This window comes from Podarcis bocagei (assembly GCF_964188305.1).
Source record: "Podarcis bocagei genome assembly, chromosome: 9".
In the NCBI taxonomy this organism is placed as follows: Eukaryota; Metazoa; Chordata; class Lepidosauria; order Squamata; family Lacertidae; genus Podarcis; species Podarcis bocagei.
The window spans coordinates 69,291,262-69,313,410 of record NC_138134.1 but is presented as its reverse complement, the minus strand read 5'-3'; the positions used below and the strand labels follow the sequence as shown (position 1 = coordinate 69,313,410).

The 22,149-nt window shown below is 46.2% G+C and overlaps 1 protein-coding gene across 2 annotated transcripts in view; it reads left to right on the top strand.

The window, feature by feature from the left end:
- The window catches only part of FRAS1 (Fraser extracellular matrix complex subunit 1), a 390,698-nt gene that overhangs the window by 332,580 nt on the left and 35,969 nt on the right, over positions 1–22,149 (top strand). The window contains exons 46-55 of one of the 2 annotated variants that reach the window (XM_081206862.1): positions 884–1,060; positions 3,042–3,166; positions 4,636–4,776; positions 5,206–5,433; positions 5,938–6,051; positions 8,307–8,457; positions 11,107–11,266; positions 13,692–13,854; positions 18,573–18,819; positions 20,427–20,771. In XM_081206862.1, the coding sequence (XP_081062988.1) occupies positions 884–1,060; positions 3,042–3,166; positions 4,636–4,776; positions 5,206–5,433; positions 5,938–6,051; positions 8,307–8,457; positions 11,107–11,266; positions 13,692–13,854; positions 18,573–18,819; positions 20,427–20,771 (1,851 nt within the window). Of the gene's footprint in view, positions 1–880; positions 1,061–3,041; positions 3,167–4,635; positions 4,777–5,205; positions 5,434–5,937; positions 6,052–8,306; positions 8,458–11,106; positions 11,267–13,691; positions 13,855–18,572; positions 18,820–20,426; positions 20,772–22,149 lie in introns of both variants that reach the window. The other variant, XM_081206861.1, reaches the window with a different exon arrangement.

The following is a 22,149-nucleotide window of genomic DNA, read 5'->3' as shown; positions in this document are numbered from 1 at the left end:
TAGACCTATTACAATGAATGGGCCTAACCTAGCCATGGCCATTGATTTTAGTGAGCCTACTCTGAGTTAGTAATCAGACCCTCTGGCTTTCTATTTAAGAAATCCATGTTCATTGCTCCATTTCCAAAGATAATTTTAAAAAAGACTGCCTACTCTATAACAATACTTTAACAGAACTGTGAATATATGTTTTTGAGGTGGCTTGAAATACCGTATTTTTCGCTCTATAAGAAGCACCAGACCACAAGACGCACCTAGTTTTTGGAGGAGGAAAACAAGAAAAAAAAATTCTGAATCTCAGAAGCCAGAACAGCAAGAGGGATCGCTGCGCAGTGAAAGCAGCAATCCCTCTTGCTGTTCTGGCTCCTGGGATAGCTGCGCAGCCTGCATTCGCTCCATAAGACGCACACACATTTCCCCTTACTTTTTAGGAAGGGAAAAAGTGAGTCTTATAGAGCAAAAAATAAGGTATATTTGAAAAGCAATAAAATAGACAATAGTGCAGTAGTTAACTGGAGTGGGGCAAATTAGAATTAAAGCATTTAATTGGTTAATTTGCTAAAAACTGTTTGCTAAACTATAAAAGGATGCTCTAATTTGTTCTTTGGGATATTTAATGCAAGTATATATAAAAAGTCGAGATGACAAACACCATCTTAGAAGACGTAGTCCCCCTTTTCCTTTTCCTCAGGAGGAAACACCTTTCTCAGATGATGCCAAATGTATGCAAATTTAACTTATTGATATGCTAAAACGCATATGGCCAATTGCCTAAGATTTCTTTAACCGGGTAGCAACCTAGTTTAGAATATTCACGAGAGGCAGGAAAACGGAAGCAAGGAAGCTGTTGGTCTTATCCTTTTGCCTCTGATTCTTCCAGAAGATCGGTTGCCACCATCCGTCATTGTCAACACAGGACTGGCCCTGGACGAGAACTCGGTGAAGAAGATCACCACTCTTGAGTTGTCCGCTGTGGATCAGGACAGTGAGCCAAGTGATCTCCTGTACAGGATTACTAAGCAGCCCCAGCTGGGGCACCTAGAGCACTCTGCAACACCAGGTTTGCAAATGTTCAGTGTTTTTTGGAGCAATATCAAGGCAAGCACTCGACAAGACTTAACTGTGCACTTTTAAGGCAGGGGTGGGCAATATTTCCCCCCGATGAAGGAACATTAACCAATGGGAAAAGCCCATCTGGGATACTGAGATTATTAATATTGGGTGTTTAGATGCAGTTGAGTGAATTAAAACTGACTCTTTGAAATAAGAAATGTTCTAATCTGGAAAATACAGTTCAAAAGCTTTACTCACAGGGAAAGGTAAAGGTACCCCTGCCCGTACGGGCCAGTCGTGTCCGACTCTAGGGTTGTGCGCCCATCTCACTTAAGAGGCCGGGGGCCAGCGCTGTCCGGAGACACTTCCGGGTCACGTGGCCTGCGTGACGAAGCTGCTCTGGCGAGCCAGCACCAGCGCAGCACACAGAAACGCCGTTTACCTTCCCGTTATAAAGCGGTACCTATTTATCTACTTGCACTTAAGGGTGCTTTCGAACTGCTAGGTGGGCAGGAGCTGGGACCGAAAGACGGGAGCTCACCCCGCCGCGGGGATTCGAACCACCGACCATACGATCGGCAAGTCCTAGGCACTGAGGTTTTACCCACAGCGCCGACCCAAAACAAACATTTATACCAGATGGATGGGGTATAAATTATTATTATTATTATTATTATTATTATTATTATTATTATTATTATTATTAACAATAAAGTTACATTCTGATAGATGCATAATATATTATACTGATCCCAGCATAGGTAAAATATGTTAGATTATGAACATCTTCCACCCAGAGTTAAAAATCAAAGCTTTGTCTCTTCTGCGTTCAAGCCTCCATTAGCCTGAGGCTGTTTTCCTAGAGAAGAGATTAGCACATCCATTCTCTCCAGTAGCTTGAGAACAAAGAGTCACTCCACCCAAGATGGAAGCCAACAGATTAGTATATGCATAGACTTGTAATACATCCTGCTGCCTTGTGAATGAGGCACAGAGATACGGTCCCATGATACAGCCCCACAGAATTTGGTGTTAGCCACCCTCAGCCCGGCCCTGGCTGGGGAGGGCAGGGTATAAATAAATTATTATTATTATTATTATTATTATTATTATTATTATTATTAATCTGTTAGGCTCTCTTCTCAGCTCTTCTTTAGCTTCAGTGGAAATTTCCATGCCATGCATCACAGTATGCATGCAGACCCATTGCAGAGTTATTTTCCATTTCAGTATACAGTGGTGCCTCGCAAGACGAAAATAATCCGTTCCACGAGTCTCTTCGTCTAGTGTTTTTTTGTCTTGCGAAGCAACCCTATTAGCGGATTAGCGCTATTAGCGGTTTAGCGGCTATTAAAGGCTTAGCGGCTTAGCGGCTAAAAGGCTATTAGCGGCTTAGCGGCTTAGAAAAAGGGGGGGAAAGCGAAAAAAATCACAAGACGTTTTCATCTTGCGAAGCAAGCCCATAGGGAAATTCGTCTTGCGAAGCGCATCGAAAAACGGAAAACCCTTTCGTCTAGCGGGTTTTTCGTCTTGCGAGGCATTCGTCTTGCGGGGCACCACTGTACAATTATACTTAATGTGGGATGGGTGGAGACAGAATCAAAATTGGACAGCCTTTGAGGAACTGTTCCTTCTCTTTGTGCTATACCAACCCTTCTCCACCGCTTTTGCGTGTGTGCACACATATGTAGAGGAAGCAATTCCTGAGGGAAGGGGTGCTGTTTGGATTTCCCACCTCGGACACCGATATGCCCAGGGTTATGTCCCGAACCACAAATGAATTTTGTGCTTGAGTTATACAAATGTAACTACTCTGCATTCTTCTTTGGGTTGATTGAGGGGTAGGTGACTCATCTACCCAACCGCAAATCCTAAAAAGGGCAGCCCTAAAAAGTTTTGTTTCTCTAAGGGAAGTTTCTAGTCCATAAGATTGCAGAATCATCAGCTTGCTGCTGTTTTCTTTCCCCTGTCATTTCCTGCTACTCTAGGCAGAAGAATTAGCTCCTTCAGACAGGCAGACCTGGTCTCCCGCAACATACAGTACATCCATACCAGCGAGGAGGAGAAGCATTCTGACACATTTGCCTTCTCCGTTTCCGATGGCACACACGAGGTGAGTGGATTTCCTTTTGTTCTTGGCAAAAGTCAGCTCCAGGCGGGCGCCCATCCATATTTGGTTAATTTCGTACGTAGGTCTGAGAGAGTTACAAAGGGTGTACCACCCAAGAGGTATTCAAAAGAGTTTGCTAACTCAGCTGTAGCATGTGTTACTATTGTTAACAACTCAAGACAGGTTGAAGCTGTGTCTAAGTCAGAGACAAAGACACAACAGAGAGTTGCTAAGCGTAACACTACATTCCCTAGCCAAGGTAATGCAGATGCACTCATTCCTTGGAAGTCAGACAACCAGAGAGGTACACTGGGGAAACCAGTGGCGGGTAGTTCCAAGGGTGGAACTGAAACAACAGGGGAGTGTTATATGTATAACAACTGTTTGTTTTCTTCTCTGGATCACGCTTTGCTCGCAGCGCACATTGATTCATATGGGGGAGTATGTTACGATATTGAAGCAATGCAGCTGCGAGCTGCTGCTAGCTTGAAAGCAAAACATAATGGGACTGTTGAGACTGTTCCGTGGGAAACAGAGGGACAGTCAATTCACAGTGCAGAGGGCACCGGAATTAGCTCAGAGTGTAATATGAGCTGTACTGGAAGTACAGGAGGAGTTTGTCTCTCGGCTGTTGGAGTTTGAAGAGAGCAGTCATGTTTTCTGTAACGCTGCAAAGACAGAAATAAAGGCATGTAAATACATTTCTGTCTATCTCTTTCCCCTGCCTGGGGGGCAGGAAAGAGTGGTGTGTTCTTCTCACGCTGAGAAGGATCGCCTATCGCGACCTCTGCCTGGATCTTGCCGGGAAAGCAGACAGGGAGGTCAACAGGAGACCAAGCCGGGTGCCTGGGAGAGTTGCCAGTTTCTCCTGATAAAGGCTTGATTTCCGACAGTTTGCACAAAGTTTGCAGGGAGGTTATCTGAAGCCAGCTGTTTATTGAGCATACACTCTGATTTTTTTTTGTAGGAAGGTTGGTCAACGTTGTGGAAAGCAATCATTTTACCCACACTTTCCAGGGCATTTTTCCGTAACTTAGTCGGATTTTATGGGGAAAGGGGGAAGTTGGCAAGTTGTGTAAGAGATTGCCAAATCCACTTAAGTATGGAACCCGAAAAGACCCAGAAGACCCTGATGTTGGGAAAGATTGAGGGCACAAGGAGAAGGGGATGACAGAGGACGAGATGGTTGGATAGTGTTCTCGAAGCTACCAACATGAGTTTGACCAAAACTCCACTGCGGGAGGCAGTGGAAGACAGGAGTGCCTGGCGTGCTCTGGTCTATGGGGTCACGAAGAGTCGTACACGACTAAACAGCCAAACAACAAAATGGAACCTGAATTTGCCAGTATGCAACTGAATTCCACCTGCAAAATTTCAAGAGTGCCCTAAATGCTCAGGCAGAGTTTGTCCATGGAAGTCACGTTAGATGGGAATCTGGTTTTTATTTTCGCTTCATCTCTTTTCCCCTGTAGGTGAGCCAGAATTTTGACATCACCATTAACCCTGTAGATGACTCTTTGCCTGTTGTGCAGAGCCCTGGGATGAGGGTGCAAGAAGGAGTGAGGAAGACCATCACAGAGTTTGAGCTTAAAGCCACAGACATGGACACAGAGGTGAAGCCCTTTTTGTGTCTTTCCTCCTTGGAGCACTGCAGAATTCTGCAAAATCCGTTTGGAATAAGAACTGTCCTGTGTCAGGGTCTAGTGTGCCCCAGGAGAAGGGAGGGAAGGAGTCTGACTCGGGAGAGGGGAGCAGTGATTTGTGGGGGGCCCTGTACCAGACAGGAGGCAAGAGTCAGAGGCAGGGGGTACTCCAGAGCTGGAAGGCTGAGCAAGGAGGGGTTGGAGGAAGAGGAGGAAGAGGCACGTCAGACAAGTGAAGGTCCGAGTGCTTCCCCACCATCTCCTGCACCACTGCCTCCCAGAACCAGGAGGGGGTTGAAAAGGGAGGAGCAGAGGAAGAGTTTTCACACATGCATAGTCTCCACTTAACTTGATCCCAGCTCTTCAGGTCCCCTTCACACATTCCCTTCTTGCTCACAGGCCAGATCCATCACATTCACGATCGTGCAGCCGCCACGGCATGGCTTGATCGAACGGACCAGCGACGGGCACCGCTATCGTCAGACCCACACCTTCACAATGGAGGATGTCTTCCAGAACCGGATCAGTTATAGTCACGACGGGAGCAACTCCCTGGAGGACCGCTTCACCTTCACTGCTTCCGACGGATCCAATCCCTTTTTCGTTGTGGAGGAGGACGGGAAAGAGGTTGGTGGGAAAACCGTGCTGGCTTTAGAGCTCAGTCTGAGTCCATCCTGACATGTGGTAGCATCGTATGTAGCTTCAGGTTGAGAAGCGCAAATTTCAGCGCTTCCCTTTGGGTGGGTGGCAGGTGATGGGTAGAGACCTCCATATCCACAGAAAGCTAACATGTTAAGGGGGGGGGAACTTAGTCAAGAACTTTTCTCCCTGTCCTGTAAGTTTTCAGCTGGCTGTGAGACTGTGCCTTAGTTTTCCTTGATTTCGTAGGGGACTGTTCAAATGTGTGCTCTCCCTACCGACAGTCTGAAATGATACAGTCCAGCAATTCTGCTGCCAGTGTAACTATAATGGGTTAGTCAGTCTAATTCTGCCCTCAGAACGCAATGCAAGTAGCAGAAACGGTGTAATCAATCCCGTGACATATTTCCTGGATATTTCGAGAGGGAGGGCGGGGGTTACATTCAAACGGTATATAAATTTTACAAAATAACAGCACAAATGTTTTCTCAGCTTGTGACTGCTGTGCCCCAGTTGTTCAGAGTGGAAATTCTTCCTGTGGATGATGGAACCCCGAGAATTGTCACAAACTTGGGCCTGCAGTGGCTGGAGTACATGGATGGCAAGGTAGATTTTCACGTTTGCTTTGCTTTCAAGTCACACGTTTTGGTGCATGGAGAAAATTGGGAAAGGCTACTGGATAGGTGTCAGAGATGCAGAACAGAAAATGGGCAACTTTTCCAGGTCTTGAAAGTTGCATTGGCAATATAATTTGAAGACTACTTGGGCTTGAGCCCTGTTCTCCTGACCCAGATATTCTTACCTGCCCCGCTTCTGGATTTGCCCTCCCTGTTAAAACTTAATATGAAGTATGTGGGGGTTGCTTAAATTTATTCTATATTTATTTAGATCTTTTCATTAGGCTATTGTTTATGAGCATTTGCAGTTTGTTTACATTTCTACAACTGTTAAGAGTGAAGGGCGTTAATTTTCTGATGCTGTGAGCTGCCTTGAGCTTGGTTTAACTATGGAAAGGTAGCTGGTCAATCAGTGATGTTGAAGACAACTAGGGTCCTCATAGACATCAGGAGAAGGGCGAGATATTCTGTTCCTTTGTTCTACGCGGAAGATGTTCTATGCTGGATAGCTCAGTTGGTAGAGCATGAGGCTGGGTTGTGGGTTGTGGGTTCAAGCCCCGCACTGGGTGAAAGACTCCTGCGTTGCTCGGGGTTGGACTAGATGACCCTTGTGGTCTTTTCCAACTCTACAATTCTGTGATTCTATGTGGAAAGGCAGCCCTTGCCAGGGCTGGTCTACCCATGCGGTGGGCTGAAGAAGCTGCCTTGCGTGGCAGAAACCCAGAATGCAGCGCTCTGCAAATTCTCACAAGAGTTCTCACAAGATCTTCTTGAACCTGCTGTTGTCACTTTATGGGCGCTGCTGCAGAACCCACATAAGGGAGGCTCTAGCAGGGGCAGGGAAGCACCTTCCTGTTTCGCCTCAGGCAGTGAAATGGGATACGCCGCTCCAGCCCTCCACCGAGACAGTATTCAACATACTTGCAAATCACTTTGAAGATCTAAATGGTGGAAAGCCAGGATATGAATCAGCTAGGTAAATTAAAAATGGCAAACGCCATAATTCCAGCTGCGAACGACACACCTGTTAGAGACAAGGCTGGCACTATGAGCCCTCCCCACCTTTGAGAGCCAGTGTGGTGTAGTGGTTAAGAGCAATGGACTCGTAATCTGGTGAACCGGGTTCTCTTCCCCGCTCCTCCACATGCAGCTGCTGGGTGACCTTGGGCCAGTCACACTTCTCTGAAGTCTCTCAGCCCCACTCACCTCACAGAGTGTTTGTTGTGGGGGAGGAAGGGAAAGGAGAATGTTAGCCGCTTTGAGACTCCTTAGGGTCGTGATAAAGCGGGATATCAAATCCAAACTCTTCTTCTTCTTTGTTGTGGGGTTGGGGTTGCTGCCTGGCCAAGTGGAGTCTGTAGCACCCAAGTTCCTGGGCAAATCCCATTCTGAACGAGCCCCAAACTCACTCTGTGGTCAACTGAAAATGGGAGTGCGTGCAATTCTTCTTTCAAGTGGGGGCACTTCGCATTTTGATGCACCCCCTCTCCAAACGGAAGATACCTTTTCCCGACTCACCGGAGAAGAGATCCATCTTTCCTCTTTTATTTCAGGCCTGGCATGGAGCTTTTCCACACCAAATGTTACATGGGTTGAAACGCATGCTGGAGAAGCATCTTGCCTCTTTGCTTACTCTCCAGCATCACTGATGATTAAATGCCCACAGGTTGTCCTTACAGTTGTGCCTCATTGCCCAGATCTTCTGGGGCATGAAATCTATAAACCTTGCCATGTGGTATTGACTGAAAAAACGGGGGTGGTGGTTCTGGAGTTAAGAGTGCTTTAAGCGAAGGGGGAGTTGTGTTTCTTCCTTAATGCTGCCAGCCGCGATGATGGATGGAGCAGGGCTCCACTGCTTGTTGCATCAGCAGCTGTGGCTAAACAAAGCCATCCATCTTAAACTGCAGGACTAAGGTCCCTGACAGCACAGTTCCTTCCCACCCACTCCGTAGACCTGCACACTCCGATGTCTTACTCTGCTCCTATTGGCATTTGCCTTCCTGAAGTGCTCGTTGATTAATTGCTGTGATTAATCAAGCAATTCTTCCATCACCAATTAAAAGGTGTGGAAATGAAGGCAGGTGCTTTTTAAAAATAAATAAATTCGAAGCTCTGCTATGTGAATGTAGCCCAAGGGAATAACCGTTATCTATTGGAATAAACTCTTAGTTCCAGCTTTCTGGCTCAGACCCAGGAACTGTTGATATCTGTATAAGTGTATAAACACTGGTGTCTTCAATCCAGCCGAAAAATCTGATCACCAAGAAAGAGCTGTTGACTATGGATCCCGATACAAATGACAAACATCTGATCTATGAGATAACAGCTGGGCCAGAGCACGGTTATGTGGAGAAGAAGTTGCAGCCGGGAGTGTCAGTGACTACATTTACTCAAGGTAGGAAAGCAACGCTAGGAAAGACGTTCGCCCTTTTTTGTGCTTCATCATAGTTTTAGCTGCACTGTATTGCTTTTCAGGGGACACAGGTGGCGCTGTGGGTTAAACCACAGAGCCTAGGACTTGCCAGTCAGAAGGTCGGTGGTTTGATTCCCCGCGACAGGGTGAGCTCCCGTTGCTCGGTCCCTACTCCTGCCAACCTAGCAGTTCGAAAGCACGTCAAAGTGCAAATAGGTACCACTCCAGCGGGAAGGTAAACGGCGTTTCCATGCGCTGCTTTGGTTTGCCAGAAGCGGCTTAGTCATGCTGGCCACATGACCCGGCTGTACGCCGGCTCCCTCGGCCTATAAAGCGAGATGAGCTCCGCAACCCCAGAGTAGGCCATGACTGGACCTAATGGTCAGTGGTCCCTTTACCATTACCTTTACCTTTACCTTTATTATTTTTCAGTATGTTGGAGGCCAGGGAAGAACCAATCGGTCTAAATTTGGTTTGTGCCAATTCAACATGTGTTTGGTTTTATGTCCCGTCCACATTCCACAAATTGGAACAACACAGTGGGGCTTCTGAATTTCACAAGGAGGGACTGAAGGCATTGCATTGCATGCATTTTTTTTTTGAAAGGGAATGCAAATTGCATAAATGAATGAATGAGGAGGCTGAGAAATCTCAGAGCCATCTCCAAGCCACATTCATCAGGGCTGTTTGTAGTTCTTTGTGTCGTTCCAGCTTTATTCAAACATTTTATATCAATTTGCAAGCCACATCCTGAAACCAGGATATCCTTATGACTTATATCACTTCCTCAGCCTGCTACCCTCCAGATGTTGTTCAACTCCAGCTCCCATCATCTCTTGACGGGCCTTCTCTGCAGTGGCTCCCTGTCTGTGGAATGCTCTTCCTAGGGAAGTTCGCCTGGCGCCTTCATTGTACACCATTAGGCAAAAACATTCCTTTTTAACCAGACCTTTGGTTGATCTGATTTACGTCCCATGTCCTTTTAAAATATGCTGGGGGGGCTATTGGGTTGTTTTTATTTTTATTATGTATTTTGTGGTTTTATGTCTTGATTTTATTCTGTTAACCACCCTGAAACCGCCGGGTATAAGGCAGTATATAAATTAAGTAAATAAAAAAATTGGTTATGGTGGCAGGGACTGATAGAATCATAGAGTTGGAAGGAACCGCAAGGGATAGCTAGTCAAACCCCTGCAGTGCAGGAATCTTTTGCCCAACATGGGGCTCAAACCCATGACCCTAAGATCAAGAATCTTTTGTTGTTGTTTAGTCATTTAGTTATGTCCAACTCTCCGTGAGTCCATGGACCAGAGCACGCCAGGCACTCCTGTTTTCCACTGCCTCCCGCAGTTTGGTCAAACTCATGCTGGTAGCTTCGAGAACACTGTCCAACCATCTCGTCCTCTGTCGTCCCCTTCTCCTTGTGCCCTCCATCTTTCCCAACATCAGGGTCTTTTCCAGGGAGTCTTCTCTTCTCATGAGGTGGCCAAAGTATTGGAGTCTCAGCTTCAGGATCTGTCCTTCCAGTGAGCACACAGGGCTGATTTCCTTGAGAATGGATAGGTTTGATCTTCTTGCAGTCCATGGGACTCTCAAGAGTCTCCTCCAGCACCATAATTCAAAAGCATGCTCTACTAAAGCAGGAATGGGAGTCTCAACAACATCTGGAGGGTTATCGAAAATGTATAACTTTTTACTGGAATGGAACACAAAAGATGAACTGACAAAATAAGTAATTATAAAATGGGCAATAGATTTTGGGTATAACATCGAATATGACGCTTGGGTGAAACTGTGGAACGAAGGTTTAAAATTTACGGCGTGTACTACTTTAAAAGAAAACATAATGAAAATGATGTACTGCTGGAATTTAACACCTGTCAAGCTAGAAAAATGTACAGAATGAGCACTAAAGCATGTTCGAAATGTAGAATGAAGGATGGAGAATTTTTTCACATGTGGTGGACGTGTGAGAAAATGAAAAAAAATTGGGATATGATTTACAACGAATTGAAAAAATTGTTTAAATATACTTTCCAAAAAAACCCAGAAGCATTTTGGCTGGGGTTGATAGGACATGAAATAAGAAAAGCAGATCAGAGATTATTTATATATGCTATGACTGCTGCCAGAATCTTAGTAGCCCCAAAATGGAAAACTCAGGAAATACCAACAGAGTGGCAGACAAAAATGGTTGAATATGTGGAATTAGCAAAACTGACCCACAGAATCCGTAACCAAGAGGAAACAAAGTTCAGAAGTGAATGGAGTAAATTTGTGGAGTATATACCTAATAATTGTAGAAGTTTAAAGACTGTAGTAGGATTAAAATAAATCTTATGGCATGAATAGGATGATGTTCAGAATCTGTGAAAAAAGGAAAGATTAATATGAAAACCTCTGAAGGGAGGGAGGGAAGTCCGTGCTCGATAGAGCGTTGAGAAAATAAGTGCACATAAGATTGTAGAACATTAGTGTATTTATTTTGTTTTGTTTGTGTTAAAGAAAACTTAACAAAAAGCATTAAAAAAAAACATCTGGAGGGAAACCAAGTTGGGGGAAGCTGGTATCTACGTATGCAAAAATTGTTAAGTTCGAAGATTAGCTCATTGAGGCGTCTCTTCCCAACAGAGGAAGTGAACTTGGGATTGATCGAGTACGTGCTACACGAGGAACAGGCTCAAGAGACAGAAGACAGTTTTCAGTTTCTTGTAAAGGACAGCAAACCCAGTGTGGTCACTGACAATACCTTCCATATCCAGTGGTCTCTTATCAGCTTTCAGCACACCAGGTAAGCTACTCAGCCGAGCAGCACAGAAAATTAAGGCATGCTACACTTCAGAATGCTAAAGATTCTAGCAGCTGCCTGTCAACTTTAATCTGCTTCAGCCATTGGCTGAGTCCTTGCTGCTGTGATGTCATGGAATGTTCACAAACAGTCGGAGGCTAAAAGCTTGCTTGCCTTTGAGGATTGTCGTTTTAATTGTTTGTAAGCCACTTTGGGTGTTACAGTGGTGCCCCGCAAGACGAACGCCTCGCAAGACGGAAAACCCGCTAGACGAAAGGGTTTTCCGTTTTGGAGGCGCTTCGCAAAACGAATTTCCCTATGGGCTTCCTTCGCAAGACGAAAGCCCATAGGGAAATCTCTGGGACAGCAGGGAAGCGCAGCGTGTCTTCCCCACTGTCCTCGGACCTCCTCCGAAGGCTGGCGGTGGGGCGGAGAGACCTCCTCCCGCCGCCAGCCTTCGGAAGGCTGCTCCGAAGCCTGGCGGTGGGGCGGAGAGACCTTCTCCCTGTGCCAGCCTTCGGATGGCTGTCCTGAAGACTTGTGGTGGGAGGAGGGTTTTCCTTCCCACCGCCAACATTCAGAATGCTGTTCTGAATGTTGGCGGTGGGGAGGAAAAACCCTCCTCCCACCGCAAGCCCCGGGAACAGAGGAGAAGCGCTGCGCCCCTTCCCCTCTGTTCCCGTACCTGTCCTGAAGGCTTGCGATGGGGAGAAAAGCCCTTCTCCGCACCGCCAGCCTGGCAAGCGGTTTCCATAGGAACGCATTAATTGATTTTCAATGCATTCCTATGGGAAACCGTGCTTCGCAAGACGAAAAACTCGCAAGAAGAAAAAACTTGCGGAACGAATTAATTTCGTCTTGCGAGGCACCACTGTCATTTTAATAGAAAAGCAATCTATAAGTATTTCAAATAGAGTATAGAGTATTTTTCGCTCTATAGGACGCACCCGACCATAAGACGCACCTAGTTTTAGAGGGGGAGAACAAGAAAAAAAATATCTCTCCCTCTCTGCAAAGCGCCCCTTCAGCTAAGCAGCAGGAGAAGTGCAGCCCCTTCCATTTCTCCTCCCGCTTCGCCAAAGGGGCGCTGTGCAGAGATGGAAAGCAGCACCTCTCCAGCAAAGCGAAGCCAGGAGAGCAAGAGGGATCAGTGCGCACCGACCCCTCTTGCTCTCCTGGCTTCAGGGATAGCCTCCCAAAGCCTCTGGAGCACAGCAGAAGCGCTCCCGCTGTGCTCCGGAGGCTTCGCGTTGCTTTTGCTGAAGCCAAGGAGCCTGCATTCGCTCCATAAGACACACACACATTTCCCCTTAATTTTTGGAGAGGAAAAAGTGTGTCTTATAGAGTGAAAAATACAGTAGATAAACAGGAGGGAGGGGGTGAGGTCACTTTAAACAGGAGGGAAAACTTCCGGAGGTCAGCTTTGTGATGTTATCAGAAATCAGGGACCCGGGCAAAGGTGCCAGAGAGACCTGGGAACTGGAAGCCGAACAGCAAGACGACCCAGGAGATAGGGAGTGTGTGGAATAAATAGCCCTTGTGCAGTGGGTTAAGAAACAGAAAGGGGTGGTTGGAGGAGTCTTGGCAACCCGAGGAGACTGTAGAGTTGAAGAACTAAGCAAGTAGCTTGGGCAGGGGAACATATGTATGAGGTACAGGGACAGAAAAATAGGTGTGTCATTGACAAGAAGAAGGGAAAGCGGCAGGGGTACCGGGTGGGCAGGCAGGATGGGCTGCCTGGCTGGGCTCAAACCACCAACCTTCTGGTTAACAGCCAGATGCACTGACCCATTGTGCCACCTGCCCCAGACGAAGACTGGTGGGTCTGCATGTGTGTTGTGGATGGGGGCGAAATGGGGTCGACTTTCCATTTGCTGACTTAAACTAATCAGCCGGATCTGTCTAACTTCAGCCTCTGTATTTGCTCATTTATTTTATTTATTTGCATATTTTGTTATCCCGCCTAATCTCCCAAGGGGAACTCAAGGCAGCGCACAGATCAGATTACAACAGATAATATTTACATCTGATTAGCTGATAACGAGCAACACACTACAGGATGCATTGTTCAACCAGATTGGTACTAACTAGATTTCTGACAAGAAGAATTTTTTCGTGACACTTTTATTTACTTTTTTTTCCCCCGGCGTCAGATCGCGCCAATTCAATTATGGCGAATCAACCTAATTAAGGCAGATTGCACATTCTTCGCTGAACGAGAGGAAGCAAATGCACTGAAATTAATTAAACCGATACAAACTGAATGTAGCGATCGACTTCAGCCCCCTGAAATCAGTGGGACATGAATTCACAATTTAGCAGTATTCAGCCCCACTGGTTTCTGTGCACTTCACAGCCTCTGGGCTGCATCTCCTTGGTTACATGGAGGGGAGGGGAAAAACTCATTCTCTCCTCTCTCTCTTTCCAGCTACAATGTCAGTGAAAAGGCAGGCTCCATCAGTGTCACAGTGAAGAGGACGGGTAACCTCAAACAATATGCTATTGTTCTGTGCCGTACGGAGCAGGGAACTGCCACCTCCAGCTCAGCTTCACGGCCAGGAGAACAGGACTACGTGGAATATGCAGGCCAGGTGGGTTCAGGAAAAACACTGCACACCTTGGGGGAAAATCCACAGTGGAATGCTCTACACCATGGGTAGGCAAACTACCCATTGAGTTTGAGTTGTGCTAGGTGGAGGGCAGGGGGACACTTGCCGAAACTCTAGCCCATGGGTAGGCGAAAACTAAGCCCAATCACCTTCTAAATCTGGCCCGCGGACGGTCCAGGAATCAGCGTGTTTTTACATGAGTTGAGTGCGTCCTTTTATTTAAAATGCATCTCTGGGTTATTTGTGGGGCCTGCCTGGTATTTTCACATGCATAGAATGTGTGCTTTTATTTAAAATGCATCTCAGGGTTATTTGTGGAGCATAGGAATTCGTTCATTTTTTTTTCCTTTTCAAAATATAGTCTGGCCCCCCACAAGGTCTGAGGGACAGTGGACCGGCCCCCTGCTGAAAAAAAGTTTGCTGATCCCTGCTCTACAATGTCTTTTTTTTAAAAAAAATTTTTTTTATTGGTTTTTCAACTTTTATAAAGACAAAGCACACAAAAAAAATAACAGAAGACAAAAACATGTATAAATTCAGAAAATCTTAATCTCCTAACCCTGTTCCCTGACTTCTCCCCACCCCCCCTCGTGCATCCCAATTCCCAAAAATTGTGTCAGCAAATTGGTATTTCTCCTCTTAACCATCTTATTCATCTTATTACCTCTTTTATAAAAAATATTGATTTTCCTAAGTTGGACTCAAGTTCTCTTCCATCGATTTCTCATTTTGTCTTAGTTAAAAGTCATATTAACCAAACCTAAAGGTCTTGAGTGTTTTTAAGATTCTCTTCTTCCCTCCCTCCCATCCCCGGTTTTTGTCCCTTCCCAATACAAATCCAAAATAACAGTTCTTAGCCTGGGTTCCTCACGTCCGAGGCTTTCATGTCTCTTTCAGTCCCTCTCCGCCGGTCTTGTTGGTAGTCCTTTGTGCCAGTCGTCAAGTCTGGAAAAAGTTCTTTCACCATCGATTCTCTTCCCACAAGGAGATTTGAAAATAACTGCTGGAAAATTTCCACAAATCCTGCATCTTCAGAGTCAAAGTCAGAATGGAGGCCCCAATCATATTTCTTTGTTTTAAATTCCTGTATTCCATAAACTCCCGGGACCTCCTCCTTCATCTTCTGCATCTTTCGCAGACTTGTGGTGAATGTGTTCCAATAAACGGCCTCGGTCCAGTATACCTGAAGGAGCGTCTCCACCCCCATCAGTCTGCCCGGACGCTGAGGTCCAGCGCCGAGGGCCTTCTGGCGGTTCCCTCACTGCGAGAAGCAAAGCTACAGGGAACCAGGCAGAGGGCCTTCTCGGTAGTGGCGCCCGCCCTGTGGAACACCCTTCCAGCAGATGTCAAAGCGATAAACAACTATCTGACATTCAGGAGACATCTTAAGGCAGCCCTGTTCAGGGAAGTTTTTAACGTGTGACATTTTACTGTATTTTTGGTTTTTATGGAAGCCGCCCAGAGTGGCTGGGGAGGCCCAGCCAGATGGGCGGGGTATAAATAATAAATTATTATTATTATTATTATTATTATTATTATTATTATTATTATTATTATCTCCTTGTCCGTATTCTACAGATGTCGGCTTTTGGTTATTACTTCCCAGCTTTACTTTCTCTTTTTCTTGTTTAGTCTCTTGGGCCTCTTTAGATATCATTTCCCATTCAGCTGTGGATTCTTTCTCATTCAAGTCCTCAATACAAACAGCAGAGTTGCCTGTTCCAGAAGTCAAGGTCAAAAGTTGTTTATTCATTGCCAAACTCTGCTCTTGTAGGATTCCCACCAGTTGAAACATCCTTTCGATTTCCGCTAGTAACTTTCCATCCACAGCCATTGTAGCCATTGTAGTTTCACAGAGTTCCCCCTAGGGGGAATCTGGTTACTTATTAGTCTTTTCTCCAACAATCCTTTAACTTATTATTGTTACTTTGTTTCCCATCATAGTCCAGAGGGATCTTAAATAGCAACTTTTCCACTCTAAACTGCCCGTTTGACAGCTTTGACAGCTGTCAAACTCCGCAGCTCTTACACAGGCACAGAAACAGGACACTCCCGGGCCCAGGAGGAGGGTTGTTTAAAGCAAAAAGAAGGCTTCCAAAGCTCCACTCTCCAGCTCAAAATTCGCTTTAGCTAAATCTTGGAAGTTAGTGTCCTTTTTAACTCACCCCTCCAAGGGTAGGCTCTCCAGCTTAGCTCTTATGTCGTTGCTTAGATGGTCTGCAGGGGGGGGTGCGGACTTCCTTTTAGCACACCCCCCGGTCGTCTCCAATTCAGGATAGTATTTTTAGAATCCAATTCCGTCTCACTCACGGGTTTTTCTTTCAGTCCAAATTTCAAGGAAGAAAGTCAGCGCTCTCCGGTCATGGCTCGCGGCTTCGCTCCACCGAGGTAGCGATCGCCTCTCAGTGCCACGCCACCCTCCGTATCCTCTCCGCAGCCTTTAAAAAGGCTCTTCGTGGATCGGGGGGGCGCTTAAGGCACCCGCCGAGTCTTCAGTCCGCAGGCTTCCGCGCCTGCGGTTTTTAAGGGTCCCCGCGTCGCCGGCGCGGCAAAGACCCGTCCTCGGTTGAGCCGATTCCCTCCGCAGCTCGGAGGGAATCCGCCATTTCCAGGTCGCGCCAACCCGGAAGTCCCTGCTCTACAATGTCTTACCCAAAGGGTGAAGTGTTAGGTGGGCATGGCAACAAGCCCAGAGAAGCTTCCTGGGCTGAACCTCTTCCTTTCACCCAGCTGTGAAAAACGTGGCAGAGAGTATTGAGTCAGGAGCAGTCACCTAAACTGGGCATCTCCAGTTTGGGGTTGGCAGCTCTTGTCTGATGTCAAGACCAGGCCAGCTGTACCCAAATCCAGACCTAGAAGGGCATCTTCAGTTTGGCATACTTGCAGTCAGATGTCAGGTTTGGGGACGTGAGTCAGACATAGCTGAAGGCAAGGGCTGGAGTCCATCAGGGAAGGGATGGTCTTCTGTCGCTCAAATAAGGGAAGAAGTCCAGGCTGCCAGACCTGGAAAACCCCAGGTGCTTCCTACTGTCTGCCAGTCACAGAGACTGATGTTCCTCAGTTCTGCTTCCCACTGCGCCTGAGCATCTCAGGTATCTCAGTAAGCAAAGTTTCCTTCTCGTCCCATGTGAGTCCCAGTTTATGCCCCAAAGTCCCTAACATCCCACTGTTTAACTGTATCTCTGTCGGGCTTTGGGGAATCGACTTCCTCCCCCATGGCAGTAAATAAGAAGAGATGAAACGAAAGGAACGTATTACCAGTTAAATTCTTTAATAATCACAGTGAGAGACAAAAGAACCAATCTACCTAGAATGGCGGTGCTCCCAATTAAGGCTCGCACCCCATCAGTCCCTATTAATCTATGTCACCCCTACATTTTGTAATCTGAGTTTGTACCATCTGCGCTTTCTGTTCTGAGACTTTCTGAGCTCTTCTCGACCTTGGGAGGAATGCTGTCCAACGACTGTAAGTTTGTTAACCCTCTCTCTCCCAGTGCTTCTTCTCCTATCTGTTCCCCATCCAGTATTTCCCAGCTTCTGCCTTCTGAACTATGCCCTTCTGCAAACCCCTGTTCCAAATCTATACTGTCCTCCTGCTCCTGGGAAGATTCAGGATTGGGGTGGGTGGTGGTGGCTCCCACCATTCTTCCTCAGTGCAGCCCTCCTCAGCACAGTCCCTGACAACCTCTGGGATGGGGAGATGTGTCTTAGTGTGGAGGGGAACTGGATCACAGAATAGGATTAAGAAAGGCAAGAGTAGAAAAACATACAGGGCAGCTTAAGGGGTGTAGCGACACTGAGTCAATAATGTTGTTGTTGTTTAGTTGTTTAGTTGTGTCTGACTCTTCGTGACCCCATGGCCCAGAGCACGCCAGGCACTCCTGTCTTCCATTACCTCCCGCAGTATGGTCAAACTCATACTCGTAGCTTCGAGAACACTATCCAACCATCTCGTCCTCTGTCGTCTCCTTCTCCTTGTGCCCTCCATCTTTCCCAACATCAGGGTCTTTTCCAGGGAGTCTTCTCTTCTCATGAGGTGGCTAAAGTATTGGAGCCTCAGCTTCACGATCTGTCCTTCCAGTGAGCACTCAGGGCTGATTTCCTTCAGAATGGAGAGGTTTGATCTTCTTGCAGTCCATGGGACTCTCCATCACCATAATTCAAAAGCATCAATTCTTTGGCAATCAGCCTTCTTTTTGGTCCAGCTCTCATTTCCATACGTCACTACTGGGAAAACCATAGCTTTAACTCTACGGACCTTTGTCGGCAAGGTGATGTCTCTGCTTTTTAAGATGCTGTCTAGGTTTGTCATTGCTTTTCTTCCGAGAAGCAGGCGTCTTTTAATTTCATGACTGCTGGCACCATCTGCAGTGATCATGGAGCCCAAGAAAATAAAATCTCTCAATGCCTCCATTTCTTCCCCTTCTGTTTGCCAGGAGGTGATGGGACCACTGGCCATGATCTCAGTTTTTTTGATGTTGAGCTTCAGACCATATTTTGTGCTCTCCTCTTTCACCCTCATTAAAAGGTTCTTTAATTTCTCCTCACTTTCGAGTCAATAATGACAGTTCCCAAATAATGTCTCACTGCCGTGGAACTCATAAAATAGCAGCAGCAGCAGGCCTGTTTCCCAGTTGAGGTCTGTTTCAGCCTTTTAAACCTCTCTGAACTTAGTCAATGCACAACCTTGCTCCACACAGGTTCAGTTTGATGAACGGGAGGACACGAAATCCTGCACTATCCTGATAAACGACGACAATGTCTTTGAGAACACGGAGAGCTTCACTGTGGAGCTCAGCATGCCAGCCTATGCCTTGCTGGGGGACATCACCGAGGCCAAAGTTTTCATCAACGATGCGGAAGATGAGCCTACTTTGCAGTTTGACAAGAAAGTCTACCACATCAGCGAGAGTGCTGGCATCCTCTCTGCCCCCATTGAAAGGAAAGGTGTGTTGCATTACAGCTTAGTGTAGGGGATGGGAAGAAGGTGCAAACTGACTTCCAGTAAATAATACAATCCTAAGGGATGCGGGTGGCGCTGTAGTCTAAACCACTGACCCTCTTGGGCTTGCTGATCAGAAGGTTGACGGTTCGAATCCCCGCGATGGGGTGAGCTCCCGTTGCTCGGTCCCTGCTCCTGCCAACCTAGCAGTTCAAAAGCATACCAGTGCAAGTAGATAAATAGGTACCGCTCCGGTAAACGGCGTTTCCGTGCGCTGCTCTGGTTTTGGTGTTCCGTTAAGCCAGAAGCTGCTTAGTCATGCTGGCCACATGACCCGGAAAAACTGTCTGCGGACAAACGTCGGCTCCCTTGGCCTGTAAAGCGAGATGAGCGCCGCAACCCCAGAGTCATCTGCGACTGGACTTAACTGTCAGGGGTCCCTTTACCTTTACTTTTTAAGGTTGCACACTTTGAAACACAGCAACAGCAGCATTCCAAGCCCCTTCATTAACAGTTCAGTATATTTGGCCAAAATATATATGTCAGAAATAAATGTAACGTTACACTGTGACTGGACAATTCACTAACGTTTTGTACTGAAGCCTAGCAATAGAAATCCTAAAAGGGAATCTAGATTCGCATTAAAGTCATATAGCAACCCAAATGAGCAACCAGCAGACAACAGTATGAAGCAAAAGGTAGGATCTTGTTTCAGTTCATTAGCAGATTTTTAAGCAAAACTAAGTCTGCACTCAAGGGTCTAAACTCTGTATAAAGTAATATGAAAGTAGAAATTTTATATTTATTTATTACATTTATATGCCACCTTTATCTTCCATTGAGACCAAGGTGGTGTACAGGTTTTTCTTCCCCATTGCATCCTCACAACAACCCGGTGAGGTAGGTTAGACTCAGAGGTGGTGACCGGCCCAAGGCCACACAGTGAGCTTCATGGCAGACTGGGGATTCCATCCCTGGTCTCCAGGGTCCAACCGTGTAAGAATTATGCCACACTCCAAAAATGGAAATTACAGGAGACCCCAACGATAATAGAATGGCAGGCCAATTTTTTTGAGTACACAGAATTAGCTAAAATGACATATAGAATTCGAGACCAAAAAGGTACAAAGTTCGAAGAAGAGTGGGGTAAATTTGTGGTATATATAATAAATAACTGTAGAAGTTTCAAAACTATGGCAGGGTTAACATAAATCCTGTGATGTGTATAGAAGGTCAATAAGAATCTACAAGAGAAGATACGTTTTAAGAAAACCGACGCAGGGAAGAAAGGAAGTCGTGGCATCAAGATACGCAATGTAAATAAGATGACACAAAATGTTGATTGTAAAAGATTGTTTTATTTGCTGTTTGTGGAAAATTTAATAAAAAATCATTTGGAAAAAAGGGGGAAAAAGAATTATGCCACACAGGGGACACTTAATCTTAGGGTTGTGGGTTCGAGTCCCCAATTGGGCGAAAGAGTTGTGCATTTCAGAGGGTTGGAGTAGATGACCCACGTGGTCCCTTCCACCTGTACAACTCTGCGATTCTCTGAACCAGTTGCCCTGGGAAGCAGCTTTTGTATAACTCTGTGCTGTGCATTGCATTACAGGCGACTCCAGCAGCACCGTGTCTGCAGTTTGCTACACAGTCCCCCAAAGTGCCAAAGGGAGCAGTGCACACGCCTTAGAGTCTGGATCAGACTTCAAGTCCAGGGGGATGTCCAATGAAAACCGCGTGGTCCTGGGGCCTGGCGTCACCATGACCACCTGCGACGTGAAGCTGATTGACGACAGCGAGTACGAAGAGGAGGAGGAATTTGAAATTGCGCTTGCCGACGCGTCGGAGAATGCACGGATAGGGAGCATAGCTTCAGCGAAGGTAATGATCCGCGGTCCCAACGATGCCTCGACAGTGTCCCTTGGAACGGCTACTTTTACAGTCAGCGAGGATGCAGGTGAGAGACTACGATTATTTATTTATTTTCAAAAAAAAATCAATTTTCCAAATTTATAACAAACATATCAACAAATACAAAAAGAAAACATCAAAAAACAAGCAAACATAGATCCTAACTGTAATAGTCCCACTTTTGTTAACATTGTTGGGTGACTTCCTCGAAGCCCCCTGGCTGAATTTCCATATATATCATTGTAGCAGTTTTCCAAAACTGTTTTCACCTAAAATTTACTTAGTCAATTAACCCCTTTCTTCTTTACATTTTAACTTTAAACATATTATTCTATAACATCACATATTTAAATCCTAGGCCAATCTGATACTTGCAAGTAATTCTATTTAAGTTATCTTAACATATTTAGCTAAATATGTCTTTAAATTTCTTCTATTCCTCCTGGTACTCCTCCTCCTTCTGGTCGCGGACTCTTCTGGTCGGGTCGGCTAGCTCCCAAAAGTCCATCATCTTCATCTGCCATTCCTGAGCTATGATTATTTTACCCTTCCTCTCTTCTTATGGGGCTCAAGTTTATTTTCAAAGAGTGCATAAGCCTACAGTGGTACCTTGGTTTTCGAACACAATCCGTTCTGGAAAACTGTTCGTGTTCTGAAATGTTTGAAAACCACAGACTCAACAGCCAACAGCCAGGCCTCCAGATCTTGCACTCAGCGGAAGCCACATGGCATGTTCGACTTCCAATGCGTGTTTGAAAACCAAAGCATTTACTTCCAGGTTTACAGCGTTCATAAACAAAAATGTTCGTCAATGAAGACATTCGAAAACAGAGGTACCACTGTATAGTTAAAGAGTGCCTTAGGCCCTCACCTCCCTAGGCTTCGGACAGGGCCACGCCCCCTGGAATCCTTTACCAGACTACCCTTCAATATGTGAGGCAGGTGATGGCACTACCTCCCCTCTTCCATCTACAGAACAATACCAATGCCAACACCAAGAAAGTTGTGACAATTTGGTACGAAAACCAAGTGGCTGGTGCCAATTTGCCAAGTGGAAAAATTCCTACCAGGCCCCTCAATGGCGACCAACCAAGGTCCATAGCAAGGTCAAGGAACGAAAACCTTATAGGGTGGGAAAAACTGGAACAGCTGGCAGGCGGCAAAGAGGGAGATCCCCTGCTGCATCCTGCCTTAAATAGGGCAGGCCATGACCCCAGAGCCAGCCGATGACGTGGCCAGAAAATCCCCCGAATCGCGCGGGGGCTGGGAAGCCCGCAACCCCACCTCCTCTGTAGGGCGGAAGTGGCTTTAGTAATACCTTCCCTTTAATGCTGATTCAAGGAGGGATGACTGTGCTCTCTGAAAATCTTACCCCAGGTTTTTTTAGGGCAGCACAGCTGTGCTGGCTGAGGCTGATGGGAACT